The sequence below is a fragment of the Sus scrofa genome, chromosome 3 (assembly GCF_054392235.1).
Source record: "Sus scrofa isolate SSC_HxYL_T2T_F1_AM1 chromosome 3, Sscrofa_HxYL_maternal_Yorkshire_Landrace_v2.0, whole genome shotgun sequence".
Lineage (NCBI taxonomy): Eukaryota > Metazoa > Chordata > Mammalia > Artiodactyla > Suidae > Sus > Sus scrofa.
The window spans coordinates 29,009,406-29,027,691 of record NC_139385.1 but is presented as its reverse complement, the minus strand read 5'-3'; the positions used below and the strand labels follow the sequence as shown (position 1 = coordinate 29,027,691).

At 49.5% G+C, this 18,286-nt stretch overlaps 1 protein-coding gene across 1 annotated transcript in view; it reads left to right on the top strand.

Moving 5' to 3' along the window:
* Positions 1-18,030, top strand: part of HS3ST2 (heparan sulfate-glucosamine 3-sulfotransferase 2) — a 110,393-nt gene extending 92,363 nt beyond the window's left edge. Inside the window, exon 2 of the mRNA XM_003124544.6 lies at positions 16,621-18,030. Coding sequence (XP_003124592.1) covers positions 16,621-17,239 — 619 coding nt within the window. The 3' untranslated portion in view covers positions 17,240-18,030. The remainder of the gene's footprint in view (positions 1-16,620) is intronic.
* Positions 18,031-18,286: the final 256 nt, after the last annotated feature.

Genomic DNA, 18,286 nt, shown 5'->3' with positions numbered 1-18,286 from the left:
TGTCATACAAGAGCAAGCTGGCTCAGGATGGATGCCAGACAGCAGAGCCCACCTAGAGAAAGATGCTGAGCTGCTTCCTGCAGCTCTGCTGTGAAGGAGGAAGCGATGATGGGTCCTGATCTGGTAGGGACCAATGTCAGAAGTGACTGGGGGAGAGGTTACCAGTTGGATTCTGTTAGGGATTAGATGTAAGTGTTGCTGGGGGGGGGGAAGTCACTGAAATATGTATGGAGAAGGACTGATAAGAGGGTTACAAAGGAAATCAAGACATTGTATTCTTGGAGTTCCCGTGGTGGCGTAGTGGTTAACGAATCCGATTAGGAGCCATGAGGTTGTGAGTTGAATCCCTGGCCTCGCTCAGTGAGTTAAGGACCCCGAATTGCTGTGAGCTGTGGTGTAGGTCACAGATGGGGCTCAGATCTGGCATTGCTGTGGCTGTGGTGTAGACCAGCAGGTGTAGCTCCAATTAGACTGCTAGCCTGGGAACCTCCATATGACGTGGGTGCGGTCCTAAAAAAGACAAAAAAAAAACAAAAAACAAAAAACAAAAAGCAATGCACTCCTTAGAAGTAGGGAGTGGGCTGACGCCTCAGATGCCACAGAAACAAGGCCAGGACAAAATGGGACTGGCATTTAGGGGTTCGCTTAGTGAGAGCTGCCTCAGAGAGTGAGGGGTTGGGAGGCAGATGTGACAAGTTGAGGTGAAATGACAATGAACGTGAGGGGAGGACTCATTGAGCTTTAGGTCAAGACCTTTGGGAACAAGAAGAGCTATATAGAGCTGGATCAGGAGAGCATGGAAGAGTGGGTGGCTGGCTTTTTGAAAACGAGAAAGACAAACTTTACGACACAGTAACTAGAGTTAATGATACTGTATAATGGATGTGTAAGTCGCTATGAGAGTAGCTCTTGCACATTCTCATCATGAGAAAAAAAAATTGTGTAGGAGTTCCCGTCGTGGCTCAGTGGTTAACGAATCTGACTAGGAACCATGAGGTTGCGGGCTCGGTCTCTGGCCTTGCTCAGTGGGTTAAGGATCTGGCATTGCCATGAGCTGTGGTGCAGGTCACAGACGTGGCTCAGATCCTGAGTTGCTGTGGCTGTGGTGTAGGCCGGTGGCTGCAGCTCCAATTCAACCCCTAGCCTGGGAACCTCCATATGCCAAGGGAGCGGCCCAAGAAATAGCAAAAAAAAAAAAAAAGACAAAAAAAAAAAATTGTGTAGCTCTGTGTGCTGATGGATGTCACTAGACTTAGCGTGGCGGTCATGTCACCGTACATACCTATGTCATCGTCATATATTACACACCTGAAACTACTGTAACATGGCAATTGTTTTACAGAATAAATACAAGAACCAAAAAGAAAAGACGTAAGGAGTTCCCTTCATGGCTCAGCAGTTAATGGCCCTGACTAGAATCCATGAGGTTGCAGGTTTGATCCCTGGCCTTGCTCAGTGGGTTAAGGATCCGCTGTTGCTCTGGGCCGTGGTGTCGGTGGCAGATGTGGCTCAGATCCTACATGGCTGTGGTGTTGGCGTAGGCAGGGAGCTGTTGATTTGATTCATCCCCTAGCCTGGGAACTTCTATATGCTGCCGCGGGTACGGCCCTAAAAAAAAAAAAAAAAAAAAAAAAAAAAAAAATGCAAAAAGCAAAGACTTAAACTAAAGGAGGGAAATTAAGTAGAGAAAGAGGAACCCACTGAGGGCTGAGTACAGCCCTTTACAGTTTGCATGGGCCCCTCCCAGATTTATCCAGCTTAGATCTCACAACAGCCAGGGGACGCCCACCTTGTCGTGCACCACACATTGCTTTGAGGAAACTGCTATGAAAGGCACAAGGCCAGGAAATGAAAAAGCTGGGCCTCCCATCCGGGTTTCCTGAATTCACATCACCTACAGCTCGACATCCCACATCCATTAGCCAATTCCATTCAGTGCATAAACATTCACTGACTATGCGATTTGTGCCAGGATCGCCAGGACCTGGCTCCTCAAACTGTGGGCCATGGATCAGCCAGTCAGCCTCACTGCAGAGCCCGTTAGAAATGCAGTATCTCAGCTCCCTCTCACCAGACTTACAGAGTCAGAAGCTGCATTTCAACAAGACCCCCCAGGCAATACAAAGTTGCATTCAAGTGTGACAAGGGGAGTTCCCCTCCATGGTGCAGTGGAAACGAATCTGACTAAGAACCATGAGGTTGTGGGTTCGATTCCTGGCCTCGATCAGTGGGTTAAGGATCTGACGTTGCCATGAGCTGTGGTGTAGGTTGCAGACGCAGCTCAAATCCTGTGTTGCTGTGGCTGTGGTGCAGGCCGGCAGCTGTAGCTCCGATTAGACCCCTCGCCTGGGAACTTCCATATGCCTAGGGTGCGAGGGTGCAACCCTAAAAAGACCAAAAAAAAAAAAAAAAAGTGTGAGAAGGGCTGACTTAAAGGGCCCTCTCTCAGGAAAAAGGGAGGGCAGGCTTACCTGTGGGGGAGGAGCTAAGCCCAGATCCAGAGAGAAGGTGGGAGCCCCAGGCGTTACCCCAGAAGCCACTCTGAGAGTGTCCCCACAGTCAGGCCAGGCTAGCCACAGATGGCGCCTGAGAAATTGAGGTCCAGTTGCCTGGAAACATCAGAGCTGTTCTTGCAGCCTCAAAATCCATTCATTCAACTCCCACGGTCCCCTTTCCTCTCTTCTGAGCCAAGATTCTGGAGAGCAGAGCTGTGCCTTCCCCGCCTCCCAGATCCTTGCCTCCCACCCACACCCGGGCTCCTCCAGACACGCTTCCTCCCCCTCACGCCTCGAGAAATTGAGAAACTGAAGCTGCTTCCGTGCAGGCTCTCTTCTCCCTAAACAACATCAAAGGAGACTTTTTAACATACCTTTTGATTAGCTAGCTTTTTTCTTAATTATAAAGAATGCATGCTGGAGTTCACGCCCTGGCTCAGCGGTAACAAACCCGGCTAGGATCCCTGAGGACGCAGGTTCAATCTCTGACCTGGCTCAGCGGGTTAAGGATCCGGCGTTGCCGTGAGCCGTGGTGTAGGTCGCAGCCGCAGCTCAGATCCCGAGTGGTTGTGGCTGTGGCTGTGGTGTAGACTGGCAGCTGCAGCTCCGATTGGATCCCTAGCCTGGGACCTTCCATATGTCACAGGTGAGGCCCTAAAAGCCAAAAAAGAAAAAAAGAGAACGCAGGCTCATGGCAAAGAAAAAAAATCCGCTGAGTGCAGAAAGATAAAAATGAGAATAAAATCCATACTACAGCACAGTCCATCCAAGTCCTGCAAGGTAACCACCGTTAACAGTTTGCTGTGTATCTCTTTGGAGATGGTGTGTGCATATCCGTACTGGCATCTGTGTGTATAGTTTTATGTAAATAGGCGCATATTGGACTCACTGTTCTGCAACTTGCTTGTTTCACTTAATAATACATCTTGGACTCCTTTCCGTGTCAACATCTCTAGATCCAACTCACTTGTTTGTAACAGCCACATAATCAGCGATTGCCTGGCCTCCCTAAAACTTATTTAACCTGCCTCCTACCAATGGGCATGTAGGTGGTTTCTGGTCTCTTTCTGTTACAGTGTTTCAGCGATTAGGTCCCTGCCAGCTGCTGTAACAAACACACCCCAAGAGAAAGTGTGTGTCTTGCTCACAAAAGTCCAAGGGGGGATTGTTTTCCCAGGTGTAAGTGGTCTTCATGCCCCTTCTACCTTTGGGACCTGCTCCCTTCTAGGGTCTCAGAGTTCTCTGCATTTATTTAGTAGGAGGGAAAAGACAAGGAAGAGGACACACCTACTCTGTTAGCCCCTGGACCTGGAAGTCGGACACGACCCCAGCTGGATGCAAAGGGTGCTGGGAAATGTAGTCCATGGTTGGGCAGTTGCTCTCTAGACGCAGGGCTGCACTAAGGAGGAAGGGGCAGGGGTCTTTGAGGGCTGCCTCCCCAGCTCTACCACAAACACAGCAACAAACCTTGCATGTCTTTGCACGCTTACGCAATGAAATTTCCTGAAGTGGAATTGCTGGGCTAAAGGGTATGTGCATTTGACATTTGGGTCCATAATATCTAATTGTCCCATGATGTGTTAACTTAACCCTCCCTCCAATATTGGTGAGTAGTTAGTTCTACACATTCTTTTTTTTTTTTTTTTTTTTTTGGTCTTTTTGCCATTTCTTGGGCCGCCCCCATGGCATATGGAGGTCCCCAGGCTAAGGGTCTAATTGGAGCTGTAGCCACTAGCCTATGCCAGAGCCACAGCAACACAGGATCCAAGCCGAGTCTGCGACCTACACCACAGCTCACGGCAACGCCAGATCCTTAACCCACTGAGAAAGGCCAGGGATCGAACCCACACCCTCATGGTTCCTAGTCAGATTCGTTAACCACTGAGCCATGACGGGAACTCCAGTTCTACACATTCTTGCCAGCCATAAATGTTATCATTTTAAGATATGTATTTGCCAGTCCTACCGGTGAATTATATTATCTCATCTTGGCTTTCATTTGCATATCTTTAATTTTAAGAGAGATGGACTATCTTTTCATATATTTATTTCCCATTGGTAGCTCTTTTCCTATTAACTTCTCAAAGCCTCTGTTCCTTTATTCGACCAGCTAGTTCTTATTAATATGTAAAAACTTAAAGAATACATAAATATTTATACAGATATTAAAAATATATGAAATCATCCTTTGTTTCCCCATCTTATATGCGGCAAATATTTTTCCAGTGAGTCACTTTCCTTTTATTTTATTTATGGTATTTTTCCATGCCAGAGACTTACATTTTTGAATGTCTCTAACTTTTCAGTCTTTTCCTGCATGCGTTTTGTCTCATGCTTAGAAAGGCTGTCCTCGTGCCAAGAGTCATTTTATATTCTCACGTTTTCTTCTAGTGCTAGAGTCACACTGGCTTGCATCCAGATTTTGCAACACGTGCGTTGTTCTGGTGATTGACTTCAGTTCCCTGTGTCCCAGATTCCTCGGCCCTAAGTGGAAGCATGAGAGTGCTGGCTCGTGGAGTTCACGTGAAGACAGAGGGAGGTGGTTCAGACACAGAGCTGAGAACCGAATCTGGCCCCCGGTCACTGCGTGCAAGATGTTTGCTTGGGTACATCCAGGGCGTCAAGGACCAGGTCTCAGTCAGCTCGAGCTGTTAACAAAAATGCCACAGTCTGGGGAGCTTAAAGGACAGAAAGCTATTTCTCACAATCTGGAGGCTGGAAGTCCAAAATCAAGATGCCAGCCCCTTTGGTTCTGGGTGAGGGAACCTGGTTTATAGACGGACTCAGCGTTCTTACTGTGTCCTCACACGGGAGAAGGGGACCTCTTCCATGTCTCTTTTCTCCTTTTTTTTTTCTTATTCTCCTCCTTCTCCTGCCTTTTTTAGGGCTGCACCTGCAGCATATGGAAGATCCCAGGCTCGAGATCCAAGGCACATCTGCAATGTACGCCACATCTGGTGGCAACGCCATATCCTTAACCCACTGAGTGAAAGGGATCAAACCTGCATCCTCATGGAGACTAATCAGGTTCTTAGGCTGCTGAGCCGCAATGAGAACTACTTCTTCTCCTCCTCTTCCTCCTCCTTCTTCTTCCTCTTCTCCTTCTTTTCAGGGCTGCCCCTGCAGCAAATGGAAGTTCCCCGGCTAGTGGTCGAATTAGAGCTGCAACTGAGGGCTGCACCATAGCCACAGCAACGCCAGGTCCAAGCCACTTGTGTGACCTACACCACGGCTTATGGCAACCCTGGATCCTTAACCCACTGAGCAAGGCCAGGGATCGAACTTGCATCCTCACAGACATTATGTCGGGTTCTTAACCTGCTGAGCCACCATGGGATCTCCCCCTTGTCTCTTCTTAGAAGGGCACTAAAGCCTCCGCTCTCAAGACCTAATTTCTCCCAGATTCGCCACCTCCAAATATCATGACCTTGGGGCTTAGGGCATCAACCAGTGAATCTGGGGGGCAGGAGTGGGTGAGGACCACAAACATTCACTCCATAGCAGACCATGTGTATGGCTGACATATACTGCATGCTCTTTTTTTTTTTTCCATTTAGACATTTTATATTTTTACTTCATATTTAACATACAGCTTTTTGAACCTATCCAACTTTTTTCATTGGTGAGAAGTGGCGACACAGCTTTATTTTTTTTCCATGTGGATAGCCAATTTTTCTAGGACCATGTGTGAAAGAGTTAACTCTGCTAATCTTTAGCAATGTTTTGAAATGCCAGCTCTTTTAAAATTGTTATTAGAGTATAGTTGATTTATGCGGTTGTGCCAAGTTCTGCTATACAGCAAAGGGACCCAAAATCACCCAGAAAAAGTGATTCCTTTTCTTCTATGATCTTCCATCATGGTCTAGCCCAAGAAACTGGCTATAGTTGCCTGTGCTATATCCATTTTTTAAAGGTCGGTACCATAATGATTGAATGTAGGTCTACACTGTGGAATGATGGCCATGGTCATTATATGAATTAATATATCTGTCACCTCCCATAGTCACCTTTTTGGAATGTGTATGATAAGAACATTTCAGCGCATTTCAAGTATACAGTATATAGTCACCATACTATATATTAGATCCCAGCACTTACTCATCTTAACGACTGAAAGTTTATACCCTTCAACCAATATCTCCTTATTTGCCCCCAAACCCTGAGCCCTTGGTAACTCCAGTCTACTCTCTGGTTCTATGAATTCAACATACAGATGTCACCTGTAGGCGAAATCATGGAGTATCTGTTTTTCTGTGCTAGCCCCAAAAACGGGCACACCTGCCATTTGCAAGCATATGGATGAACCCATGGGACCTTATGTGAGCTGGAGTAGGCTGTGTGCTCATTTCTTCTGATTATCAAGTGGCAGAACTCAAACATAGGTCTCTTTGATTCCACATCGCACAGTCCCAACCAGCCACTAAAGTAGCCACTGCCCTCCAAACATCTTTATGCGGCTGTATTAGGCAAGGAGGGTCCCTTTCTGGTCTCCACCAGTCCAATGGCAGGACTCAAGACTATTCCATAATGCACAAGGTACGGGTGACGTGACCAGCATCACCGGGGAAATGTGCAGTAGAACAGGCAGGCATGGGGTTGCTCTGTCTTCTCACCATCACCTTGGGGACAATGCCAGAGCCAGGACCAACTGTGGGTTCATGCTCCAGAGAAGGGACTGTGCCCTGACACCTCCATCAGCATCCCTTTCTATAGGGCAGGGGTGAATCAAATGACCAGGACACTAGGCAGGCTGGGCTGAGGTGCCAGCTGTTTATAGGAGTTATCTGGAAGTGCCAGGTGCCCAGCCCTGGGGGACCTTGATCACTGTCAGAGACTGGGCTCAGGCATGGCCCCTCCTGGCAGGAAGAGGAAGTTAGCCACAGCGCTAGTGGGAAGCAGAGTTCCGTGCCATCCCTCGCACTGGGAAAACGGGACCCCCTCACCCCTGTCCTTGGGGACAGAGACCACACCATGCCTATCTTTGTACTCTGGCATACAGCAGGCGCTCAATAAGTGCTTGGTCAATGAATGAATGCACGAGCGCCTACCAGGTACAGGACAGGCATTGTCATTCTAGCCTCCTATGGCCTTACCTTCTAGAGTGATGACAGATGCAGATAATGGGTAAAAATGGGATTTGTCTGTAGTGAGGACCATGGAATCTAAGGGTCTCAAATGTCTAGCTCTCGGGAAGGGGGAAATAAGAAGGTCACAGTCAGGGAAGGCTCCCCGGAGGAGGTGGCTATGAGCTAAGAGCTGAGAGAGGCAGGCTACAGAGGCTTCACTCAGAGGGCACAACAAGAGGTCTCTTAGGATGAAAAATGCACTTTGGTGGGGAGAACTCTGAATGATCCAGCCTGGCCAGAGTCCACAGGGGCCACGGGCCAGATCAGGAAAAGCTACGTTGTCATTCCCGTCGTGGCACAGAGGAAACAAATCCGACTGGGAACCATGAGGTGGCAGGTTTGATCCCTGGCCTCGCTCAGTGGGTTAAGGATCTGGTGTTGCCGTGAGCTGTGGTGTAGGTCGCAGACGCAGCTGGGGTCTGGTGTTGCTGTGGCTGTGGCGTTAAGCTGGTGGCTACAGCTCCGATGAGACCCCTAGCCTGGGAACCTCCATATGCTGCGGGTGGGACTCTAAAAAGCAAAAAAAAAGAAGAAGAGCCACGTAAATCCTGTTAAGGTCTTTAGCCTGTGGGCAGTGAATTACTGATGGGGTTCAAGCTGGGACTCGTGTTTTCCTCCTGGGGCGCATCAGTGCAAGGATTTGGGTCTTAGAAGGAGGCAGTCCCACGATGCCAGAGGGCCTCATTTCTCTGCTCGCAGGTGCAGCGCCCGCCTCAGCCAGCCCTTGGGGGGTAAGCGGGCTTAGCAGGTTTAGTTTTAAGAAGCAGTTTCTTATAAGAAAGCCTCTTTCCCCCTCTCCTGCTCCTAATTATCCCTCTGGAGACTGCAATTATTATTATTTTTTTTAAAGGAGCCTGGTTGCCCAGCCAGGAGCTCATAAATCACCGAGGTCCCCCAGGCAGCCAGGCCTTCCAGAATACATACATGGAGGGCACTGATTTAGCAGGAAATGATACCTTCTGGCGAACCCTACTGCTGATAATCTGAGCTGTGCTGGCCCTGCTCAGCGGCCCCCTCTCCCTGACACCCATGTAGCATGACCCCCGTGTGGACAGTGGGGCTACAGGAGTTGGCTCTACACCACTGGGTGGGTCAGAAAAATGCCATTTCCAGAAAGCTGACAAGTGAGTATTTGGACTTTTTTTTTTTTTTTTTTTTTTTTTGGAAGGGCACAGACATCTGTGATTTTTCCCTCAGGGAGAAGAAAAAATACAGACTTTTGTGGTAGGGGAAGAGGCATAGATCTCCGCTAGCACACACAAACCTGCTTCTTCCTCGCTGTTCCCAGACTAAAACATCACTTTATTTTTTTTTCTCTTCTGCAAATATTCACTGCACCCCTACTAAGTGCCAGGCATCTCCCAGGTGCTGTGAACACAGCTGCCAACAAGGCAGATACCAATGTGCTCTTCTCTTGGAACTTCCGTCTGTGGTGGCAGGCGGGGATGGGCAGAGACGTCCATCCAATGGATAAGTAACATCTTGGGCCGTGATGAGCGCCGTCGTGATACTTACGAGGGTGCGTTTAATTTAAGGCTGCATTGGATCCATGAGGATGCGGGTTCGATCCCTTGCCTCACCCAGTGGGTTAAGGATCCGGGGTTGCCGTGAGCTGCGGTGTAGGCTGGCAGCAGCTGTAGCTCCACTTCGACCCCTAGCCTGGAAACTTCCATATGCCATGGGTGCGGCCCTAAAGAGCCAAAAAAAAAAAAAAAAAAAAAAAAATTAAGGCTGCATTTCCTGAGCTTCTCTGATCATGGGTCATGGTGGAGGTAGGGGGGGTTGGAGGAGCTTGTTAAAAGTGTAGGCTTCTAGACTGCCCCCCCAAACCCACTGAATCCGAAGGTACAGGGACTTTTCGTCTCTGAGGCGCACCCCAGGAGATGCCCCGGAGTAATGGATTGAAGGTTCTGCAGCTAAAGACACACGCTGTCCTCACCCATGGTTCTTAGCCCTGGGGACCCACTGGAATTATCTGGGGAGCTTTAAAGTTGCAAGTGCCCAGACCTCTGCACCCACCCAGAGCTGCTGACTTTATCATACGGGTGTGTGTGTGTAGGGGGGGGGGTATTTACATATCTCCAAAGCCCTCCAGGTGGCCCCAGCGTCCAGTGTGACTTCCCGACCTCTTGCCTCCCAGCCACGCTCAGAATAACCAAAGCCCTGTCCTCTTCCAACATCAGAGGGAGCCCGGGCAAAGGGCAGAGTGCAGATGGCAGAAGAGAAATGGCATGAGATGCGTTCCTTTCCATCTCACTTTACCTTCTTATGTTGGGAGCCTTGGGTTAAAGCAGCGCTTGGACCCCCCTCAGTCTTTGAGCCTGAGCATGTGTGGTCATGATGAAATTTTTTTTTCCTTTTTACAGGCACATCTGTGGCATATGGAAGGTCCCAGGCTAGGGGTCGCATCAGAGCTTCAGCTGCCAGCCTACGGTGCAGCCACAGGAATATGGGATCCAAGCGGCATCTTCAACCTAAGCTGAAGCTTTGTGGCAACACCAGATCCAACTGTGTTGGACACTCCAACGCTGGTAACTTCTGAAGAGAGGAGGTACCCTCTCAACAGCCACCTACCTTCAACACTGGATCTTCGACCAATGTATCAGCACCTATACTATGTCAGGTATTGCACTAGGAAGGCAAAAATGAACAAGAAACACCCACGATGCTGATGCTCTGGGGCTATAAATGGATGAAACACACTTAGTATGTTTCACCCAATGGGATGAATGAGGTGTTAGACGTTGGATGCACAATGTGTCATGTAATTACAAGAAAGGGCTCACTTTTGGAGCTCCCGTCATGGCTCAGTGGTTAACAAATCCAACTAGGAACCATGAGGTTTCGGGTTTGATCCCTGGCCTCGCTCAGTAGGTGAAGGATCTGGCATTACCGTGAGCTGTGGTGTAGGTTGCAGACATGGCTTGGACCCTGGGTGGCTGTGGCTGTGGTGTAGGCCGGCAGCTGTAGCTCTGATTGGACCCCTAGCCTGGGAACCTCCATATGCCACAAGTGTGGCCCTAAAAGGCAAAAAAAAAAAAAAAAAGAGAAAGAAAGAAGGAGGGAAAGAAAGAAAGCACTCACTTTTCCTTTGGACTTGGAAAGATGAGCAGATGTGTGCCCGGAGTGAAAGAGACAAGAAAGATGATCCAGAGTCTTAAAAAATAAAACAGAAAAATTCAGCAAGTGCAAAGCACATGAAAGAACAGGACGTGTTGGGGGAGTGGGTTTTTGTGTTCCTCACACTGTGAGCATCAGGTCGCCTGGAGGTGGCAAGAGATTAATTCTGGAGAGGTAGGCAGCTGCCTTGAGGACCAAGTGAAGGAACGTGGGGTTTATTCTGAAGAATAACTGATGGCGGACGAGATTGGGTTTGCTTTAGAAGGATTTCCCTGGTGGACCCAGAATGCGGAACGGATTGAAAGGGAGAAGAGAGGAGTTCTTGTCATGGCTCAGTGGTTAACGAATCCGACTAGGAACCATGAGGTTGCGGGTTCAGTCCCTTCCCTTGCTCAGTGGGTTAACGATCTGGCCTTGCCGTGAGCTGTGGTGTAGGTTGCAGACGCGGCTCGGATCCTGTGTTGCTGTGGCTCTGGCATAGGCCGGTGGCTACAGCTCTGATTCGACCCCTAGCCTGGGAACCTCCATATGCCGCGGGAGCGGCCCAAGAAATAGCAAAAAGACAAAAAAAAAAAAAAAAAAAAAAAGAAAGGGAGAAGAGAGCAGAAGCCTGGAGGTCAGAGAGAAATACATTGTCAGAGGCAACGGTGACAAGAGCCTGAGGCTGTGTGTGTGTGTGGGGAGGTGTTGAGAATTTTTAAGAATGACAGACATTAGATATGAGAGGGAGTCAAGAATGACACAGAGGGAATTCCCCTTGTGGCTCAGTGGTTAATGAATCTGATCGGGAACCGTGAGGTTGTGGGTTCGATCCCTGCCCTCGCTCAGCAGGTTAAGGATCCGGCGTTACCGTGAGCTGTGGTGTAGGTTGCAGACACGGCTCGGATCCAGCGTTGTTGTGGCTCTGGTGTAGACCAGCGGCTACAGCTCTGATTCGACCCCTAGCTGGGAACCTCCATATGCTGCAGGTGCAGCACTAGAAAAGACAAAAAAAAAAAAAAAAAAGAATGATGCTGAGGTTTTTCTGCTTTGGGAGTGGTGATATCATCTACAGAAACAGGCAAAAGGAGAGGAAGAGGAGTTTGGGAGAGGAAAATGGCAAGTTGAGGAGTTCCCACTGTGGCTCAGCAGTGATGGACCTGACTAGCATCCATGAGAATGCGGGTTCAGTCCCTGGCCGTGATCAGTGGGTTAAGCATCCGGCATTGCTGTGAGCTGTGGTGTAGATAACAGACTCGGTTCAGATCCTGCATTGCTGTAGCTGTGGTGTAGGCGGGCAGCTGCAGCTCCAATTCGACTGGCCATGTGCTGCATGTGAGACCCTAAAAAAAAAAAAAAGGAAAATGGCAAGTTCTGTTGTTGAGATGAGGTATTCAGTCCACGGATAGTTGGAAATCGCAGCCCAGAGTGTGGGCACGTGGGAAACACAGTCACTGACCTGTGAGGAGTCAACAGCTGCACGGCGGTACTAAAGCCTGGGGAAGGAATGAGGTCATCCAGAAAGATTGTGTAGGATAAAAGAAGTGGGGAGTTCCCACTGTGGCTCGGCAGGTTGAGGAGTCGACATAGTGTCTGTGAGGATGCAGGTGCAATACCTGGCCTCGCTCAGTGGGTCAACAATCCCGGGTTGCCGTAAGCTGCAGTGGAGGTTGAAGATGTGGCTGGCATCCAGTATTGCCGAGCTGTGTCATAGGCTGCAGCTGCAGCTCTGATTCAGCCCTGGATCTGGGAACGTCTATATGGCACAGGTGCAGCTGTTAAAAAAGAAAAATAATAAGAGAAGTGGGGGGTAGATTTCTGGAAAGGGTCGCAGTGGTCTGGGGAGAGCTGAGAAGGTGAAGGGGGATGAAGGTGTTAATGCAGAGCTTGGATTAGACAGGTTGTTGGCTTCATTTAAACCTCAGAAATATTGATGGAGGAGTTCCCCCTGTGGCGCAGTGGAACCGAATCTGACTAGGAACCATGAGGTGGCGGGTTCAATTGCTGGCCTCGCTCAGTGGGTTCAGGATCCGGCGTTGCCATGAGCTGCAGCATAGGCCCCAGATGGGGCTCGGATCCTGCGTGGCTGTGGCTCTGGCGTAGACCGGCAGCTGTAGCTCCAATGCAACCCCTAGCCTGGGAACCTCCCTCTGCCGCTGGTGGGGCCCTAAGAAGCAAATAATAATAATAATAATAAATAAATAAATAAATAAAATAAAAAGAAATATTCATGGAGAGCTTACCTGTGCCGTGGCTGTGGCAGATTTTGCAGATGTCAGTATAAATAAGGTTCACCCTGCCCACCTCATGGGGTTTATAATTGAGTGAAGGTGAGTGTAGCCTCCACAGAGAGGAAGCCAAGACATCAGGCACATTCGAGTCCTTGGGTTGCAAGCAACAGGAACTGACTTTGACCAATATAAGTAGTAAAAAAAAAAAAAAAAAAAAAATTAGAAAGATGTGTGACAAACGCACAGAATACAGAGGAAAATGAAAAAAACCAGGTCTCAGAGAGGGCAAGACCCAAGAGAGAGGAAGGGATTTGGTAAAAGAAACTGATGGAGGGAGTTCCCGTTGTGGCACAGTGGAAACAAATCCCACTGGTATCCGTTGAGGATGCAGGTTTGATCCCTGGCCTCGCTCTGTGGGTCGGGGCTCCAGTGTTGCCATGAGCTGTGGTGTAGGTTGCAGATGTGGCTCAGATCCTGTGTGGCTGTGACTATGGTGTAGGGCAGCAGTTGTAGCTCCAATTTGACTCCTGGCTTGGGAACAAGAAAGGAAGAAACGAAGGAAGAATGACAGAAGAAACTGATGAGGAGGCTCTCCCTGGCTCCTAGGTCTGGTTGGAAGATTCTGTCCCCTTTCAGTCTTTGTGATACATTTTTTGTCTGATTAGCCTAACTTCGGTCTTGCACCCTCCCCTTGGCTGCTAAGATATTATCCAAAGCAAGAGTGGTGGTTTCTTTAAAAAAAAAAAAAGCTGAGGGCTGTTACCAGGTGTAGGAGAAATTGTTGGTTGCTGAGCAGGTCAAAATAGCAGATGGGAGCTACGTCCAAACGGTGAGCAGCGGACCATTTGTTCAGTCATTTCTGCAGAACCCAGAAACGAACGGAGGCTGGAGCTTAAGAGGGTTACAGGGTGAGAGAAAAGTTCAGCTGTTTGTTAGCAGCTGGAAACAAGTCAGCAACATTCAAGCAATAACACCAGGAGGAAAAATGAGCCTTTAAAGAAACACTTAATTGGCCCCTCCTGCCACGCGCGCGTGTGCAGAGCAGACAGATGTGTGGACACGATAGTCTCCTTATACACGATCCTCACGTGGGCCTCCTGTCCTCTATTCCAGGGACTGAATGAGAAAATGTGTAAGGGTGTCCTTGGGTGGGATGGGGAACATTTGACAAACACATTGGACGCCTGGTATGATGACCTGTGTATAAGATTCTTTATAGTCTGGTGTTTGCATCTTCCTTCGCATCTGTAACTTGGCTTTGCAGCTGATATGCTAATGAGGAATCAGACAGGTGGAACTTCACTTTGGTACATAGCGGGGGGAATGACAAGATAGTCTGACGTTCACTGGGATTGGTCAGACGTTTCCAAACTGGTACCAGAGAGAGATGATAATTGGTGCTCCGGGCAAAAGCTTATCTGGCTCCTTAGCCAGATAAGCTTGGGAAACGCTGCATTCTTCACTCAGATATTCCTTAGCCTATTAAAGGCTATTGCAGAGAAATCCGTTTAACAGCTTATCGGGTCAACTTTTTGTGTGTTGGAGACCTTTGTATCAATAGCCTCCATCACATGTGGAAAGTCGTTAAGTTTCAGGAGAGTTCCCATCATGGTGCAGTGGAAACGAATCCGACTAGGAACCATGAGGATGCGGGTTCAATCCCTGGCCTTGCTCAGTGGGTTAAGGATTTGACGTTGCCATGAGCTGTGGCATAGGTCGCAGACGTGGCGCGGATCCCATGTGGCTGTGGCTGTGGCGTCAGCTGGCAGCTGTAGCTCCAATTCAGCCTCTAGCCTGGGAACCTCCATATGCCGTGGGTGCAGCCCTAAAAAGCAAAAAAAAAAGAAAAAGTCCTTAAGTTTAAATGCACCATCACACACACATAAGTTCATCTACTCTTGTCATTCTGGGGGAAATATGAGGATGCCCACTATGGGGCTTGGGAAGCCGTGGTACTAGGAGTGGGGGAAGGATGGTTGCTGTATTTGTGGTTCTCACCTCTATCTTCGCATTGGAATCATCTGAGGGGCTTCCAAGAAGTAGTGCCCCCCACTCTGAGTATTTTTCATCAGTTGGTCTAGGATAGGACTCAGACATCATGGGGGGACTTGGGGGGGGTGTTTGTTTGTTTGTTTGTTTGTTTGTTTTGCTTTTAAGGGCCATACCTGCAGCCTATGGAAATTTTCAGGCTAGGGGTCGAATTGGAGCTACAGCTCCTGGCCTATCCCACAGCCACAGCGACTTGGGATCTGAGCTGTGTGTCTGTGACCTACACCACAGCTCATGGCAACACCGGATCCTTCACCCACTGAGCAAGGGATCAAACCTGCATCCTCATGGATACTAGTCAGATTCTGCCTGCAACACCATGAAAACTCCCCATTGTGGTTTTTTTTGTTTGTTTGTTTGTTTGTTTTAATTTCTTGAGCGATCTCATGGTCAACCAGGATGAAGAAAAACTAATTAAGGACAAAGCGCAGCCTTTCAGAAAGAAGTAGCGACTGAGAGCCAGAGGCATTCCTCTTTGTCGAGGTGTGAAAGAGACACACCCAGAAAGGAGCCTTCTGTTCCTCCTACCACCACCCCTTCAATCTCAAGCAGAACCAGGGAATTTAAAAGTAGGGGAGCAAGAGGTTGCATCACTGGGCTTCCACTCAGGTCCCAACTGGCCTGCAGTCCTGTGCCTCTTCAATCTTATACCAAGGATGTATTTCAGATGTGTTTCAGCAGGAAAAGACATCAGAGCTAATTTCTACAACACTTGCTATTCCTACAAAACATCCCTCGCCCTCCCCGCCCTAAAAAAGATTTTCCTAATATCTTTGGAGCAGTATCTTTTGCCAGAACAATATTCAGCGGGCTTCCTTTGTATTTTTGGAATATGTAATAACGCAATAAAAATTTCAAGCAGCATAACAGATTACACAATAAAAAGTAATTCTCATTTATCCCTGACCTTCCTGCTCTGCTCCCACTCACGTCCCCTCCCCCAGAAGCAACTACTTTTATTGGTTTCTTGGACTCCTTCCCGAGACAAACAAGTTGTAACTTGCCTTTTATTCATTGAAGCACTAAATCTTGGAAATCTTTCCCGTCCTGGTAGGCTCACATCTACCAAACTGTATTTATGAATTGGCTAGTCCATCATTTATTTAACCCACACAGATGGACGTGTAGGTTGTTTCCTGTCTTAAAGCAAACCTGTTCAGGACTTTTTAAAAATCAGCAAGAGTGAGGAGTTCCTGTTGTGGTGCAGCGGAAATGAATCCAACTAAGAACCATGAGGTTGCAGGTTCTATCCCTGGCCTCGCTCAGTGGGTTCAGGATCCGACGTTGCCCTGAGCTGTGGTGTAGGTCGCAGATGCGGCTCCGTTCCCGCGTTGCTGTGGCCCGGCATAGAGCGGCAGCCACAGCTCCGATTCGACCCCTAGCCTGGGAACCTCCATACGCAGCTGGTGCAGCCCTAAAAGGACCAAAGACAAAAAAAAAAAAAAAAATTAAGAGTGAAAGTGGGTCCTCCATCAGGTGAGAAGAGGTGAGACTCAGATGTCACAGAGGAGAGAGGGGGCCCTCCTAGGGAGCGGGGCGGAGGGACGTGGTCCCCCCGGGGGGAGAGGCCCCCCCCCCCCCGCAGAGCCCTGGCTGATCATGCGCATTTCTGTCCCACAGGAGCCTGATGCCTCGGACCCTAGAGAGCCAGATCACACTGGAGAAGACGCCCAGCTATTTCGTCACTCAAGAGGCCCCTCGCCGCATCTTCAACATGTCGCGGGACACCAAGCTGATCGTGGTTGTGCGGAACCCGGTGACCCGCGCCATCTCGGATTACACCCAGACGCTCTCCAAGAAGCCCGACATCCCGACCTTCGAGGGCCTCTCCTTCCGCAACCGCACGCTGGGCCTGGTGGACGCGTCCTGGAACGCCATCCGCATCGGCATGTACGCGCTGCACTTGGAGAGCTGGCTGCGGTACTTCCCGCTGGCCCAGATCCACTTTGTCAGCGGCGAGAGGCTCATCACCGACCCGGCCGGCGAGATGGGGCGCGTCCAGGACTTCCTGGGCATTAAGAGGCTCATCACGGACAAGCACTTCTACTTCAACAAGACCAAAGGATTCCCTTGCTTGAAAAAAACCCAATCGAGCCTCCTGCCTCGATGTCTGGGCAAATCCAAAGGCAGAACTCATGTACAGATCGATCCTGAGGTGATAGACCAGCTGCGGGAATTTTATAGACCTTATAATATTAAATTCTATGAAACGGTCGGGCAGGACTTCCGATGGGAATGAGCCTCCGCGATGGGAGGGCGTGTCTGCTGGTCTCTTCCATGGGGTTTGCCCGAGAGCCTCTGTCCCCGGCGAAGCCAGGCTCCAGCCCCGGTTCCCATCTTGGGTCCCATCATCCTGCAACTGGGAAGCCCCCAGCGAAGGCCAGGAGACCGGGGGTCCCTGCCACTTAGCCCTGCCAGTGCAAATTGATCTGTTTCCGGCACCCCTGGGCAATTCCAGATGGCTTCCCCTTGGCTCATAAGAGGTCCTGGGAAATTGCTTTAGGAAGAGTGGATCTTCCGACTATGATACATATTATAAGTGGTGATGGTTCTGTTGCTATGAACACAGCAGTCTGTCCGGGTCCCTGTCCACCCCGGAGTGGGCTTGTTTAATTCCGAGTGGCACGTACCTCCCTCTGAGCTCACTCTCCAGAGCTGCTCTGGGTGGTGGATGGGAGAGCAGCCTCACCCTCCTGACCTTAGCAGCTCATGGGGAGACAGGAGGGCTGGAAGCAACACCACCCCCCACCCCCCGCCACGGATCCCCCTCCCCACCCTCCACCCCCAGCCATTCCCAGCAGACAGACCCTTTGCTAATGAAATAAATCAGTGATTTCAAAGCCTCTGGGCTCAACTCTACTTGAAGGGGAACTGTCTTTGCAAAGCAGTCTGTGACTCTCGCTGCTCCCTGTGGACAAAAGCACATAATTTTCTGCTGTTACGGGTACTTTCCTCATGCGAGCTTTCATGTTCAGCATGCAACGGAATCATGCTTGTCCATGTGAAATAAATATGGCTCTCTCGTGTCCTTATGGCTGGGCTTTCTCTGTAGGGCAGGCCTGGGGTGTGGCTCATTCATCCAGCTCCTCCAGGCAAGATGGGGCCACCCTGAGCGTGGTCTGGGAGGCCAGGAAGGGGTGCAACAGCTGCCTGGGTGAGAAGCAAGGGGTGGAATACAGAGAAGAGGGTCTTGCTGGCCGAGGAGATCTGTGGGGACTTCCTCTTTCTGAAACATCGTCTTATGGTGTCACCTCTCTGCTTAAGCTTGACCTCTGAAGCAAAGCCG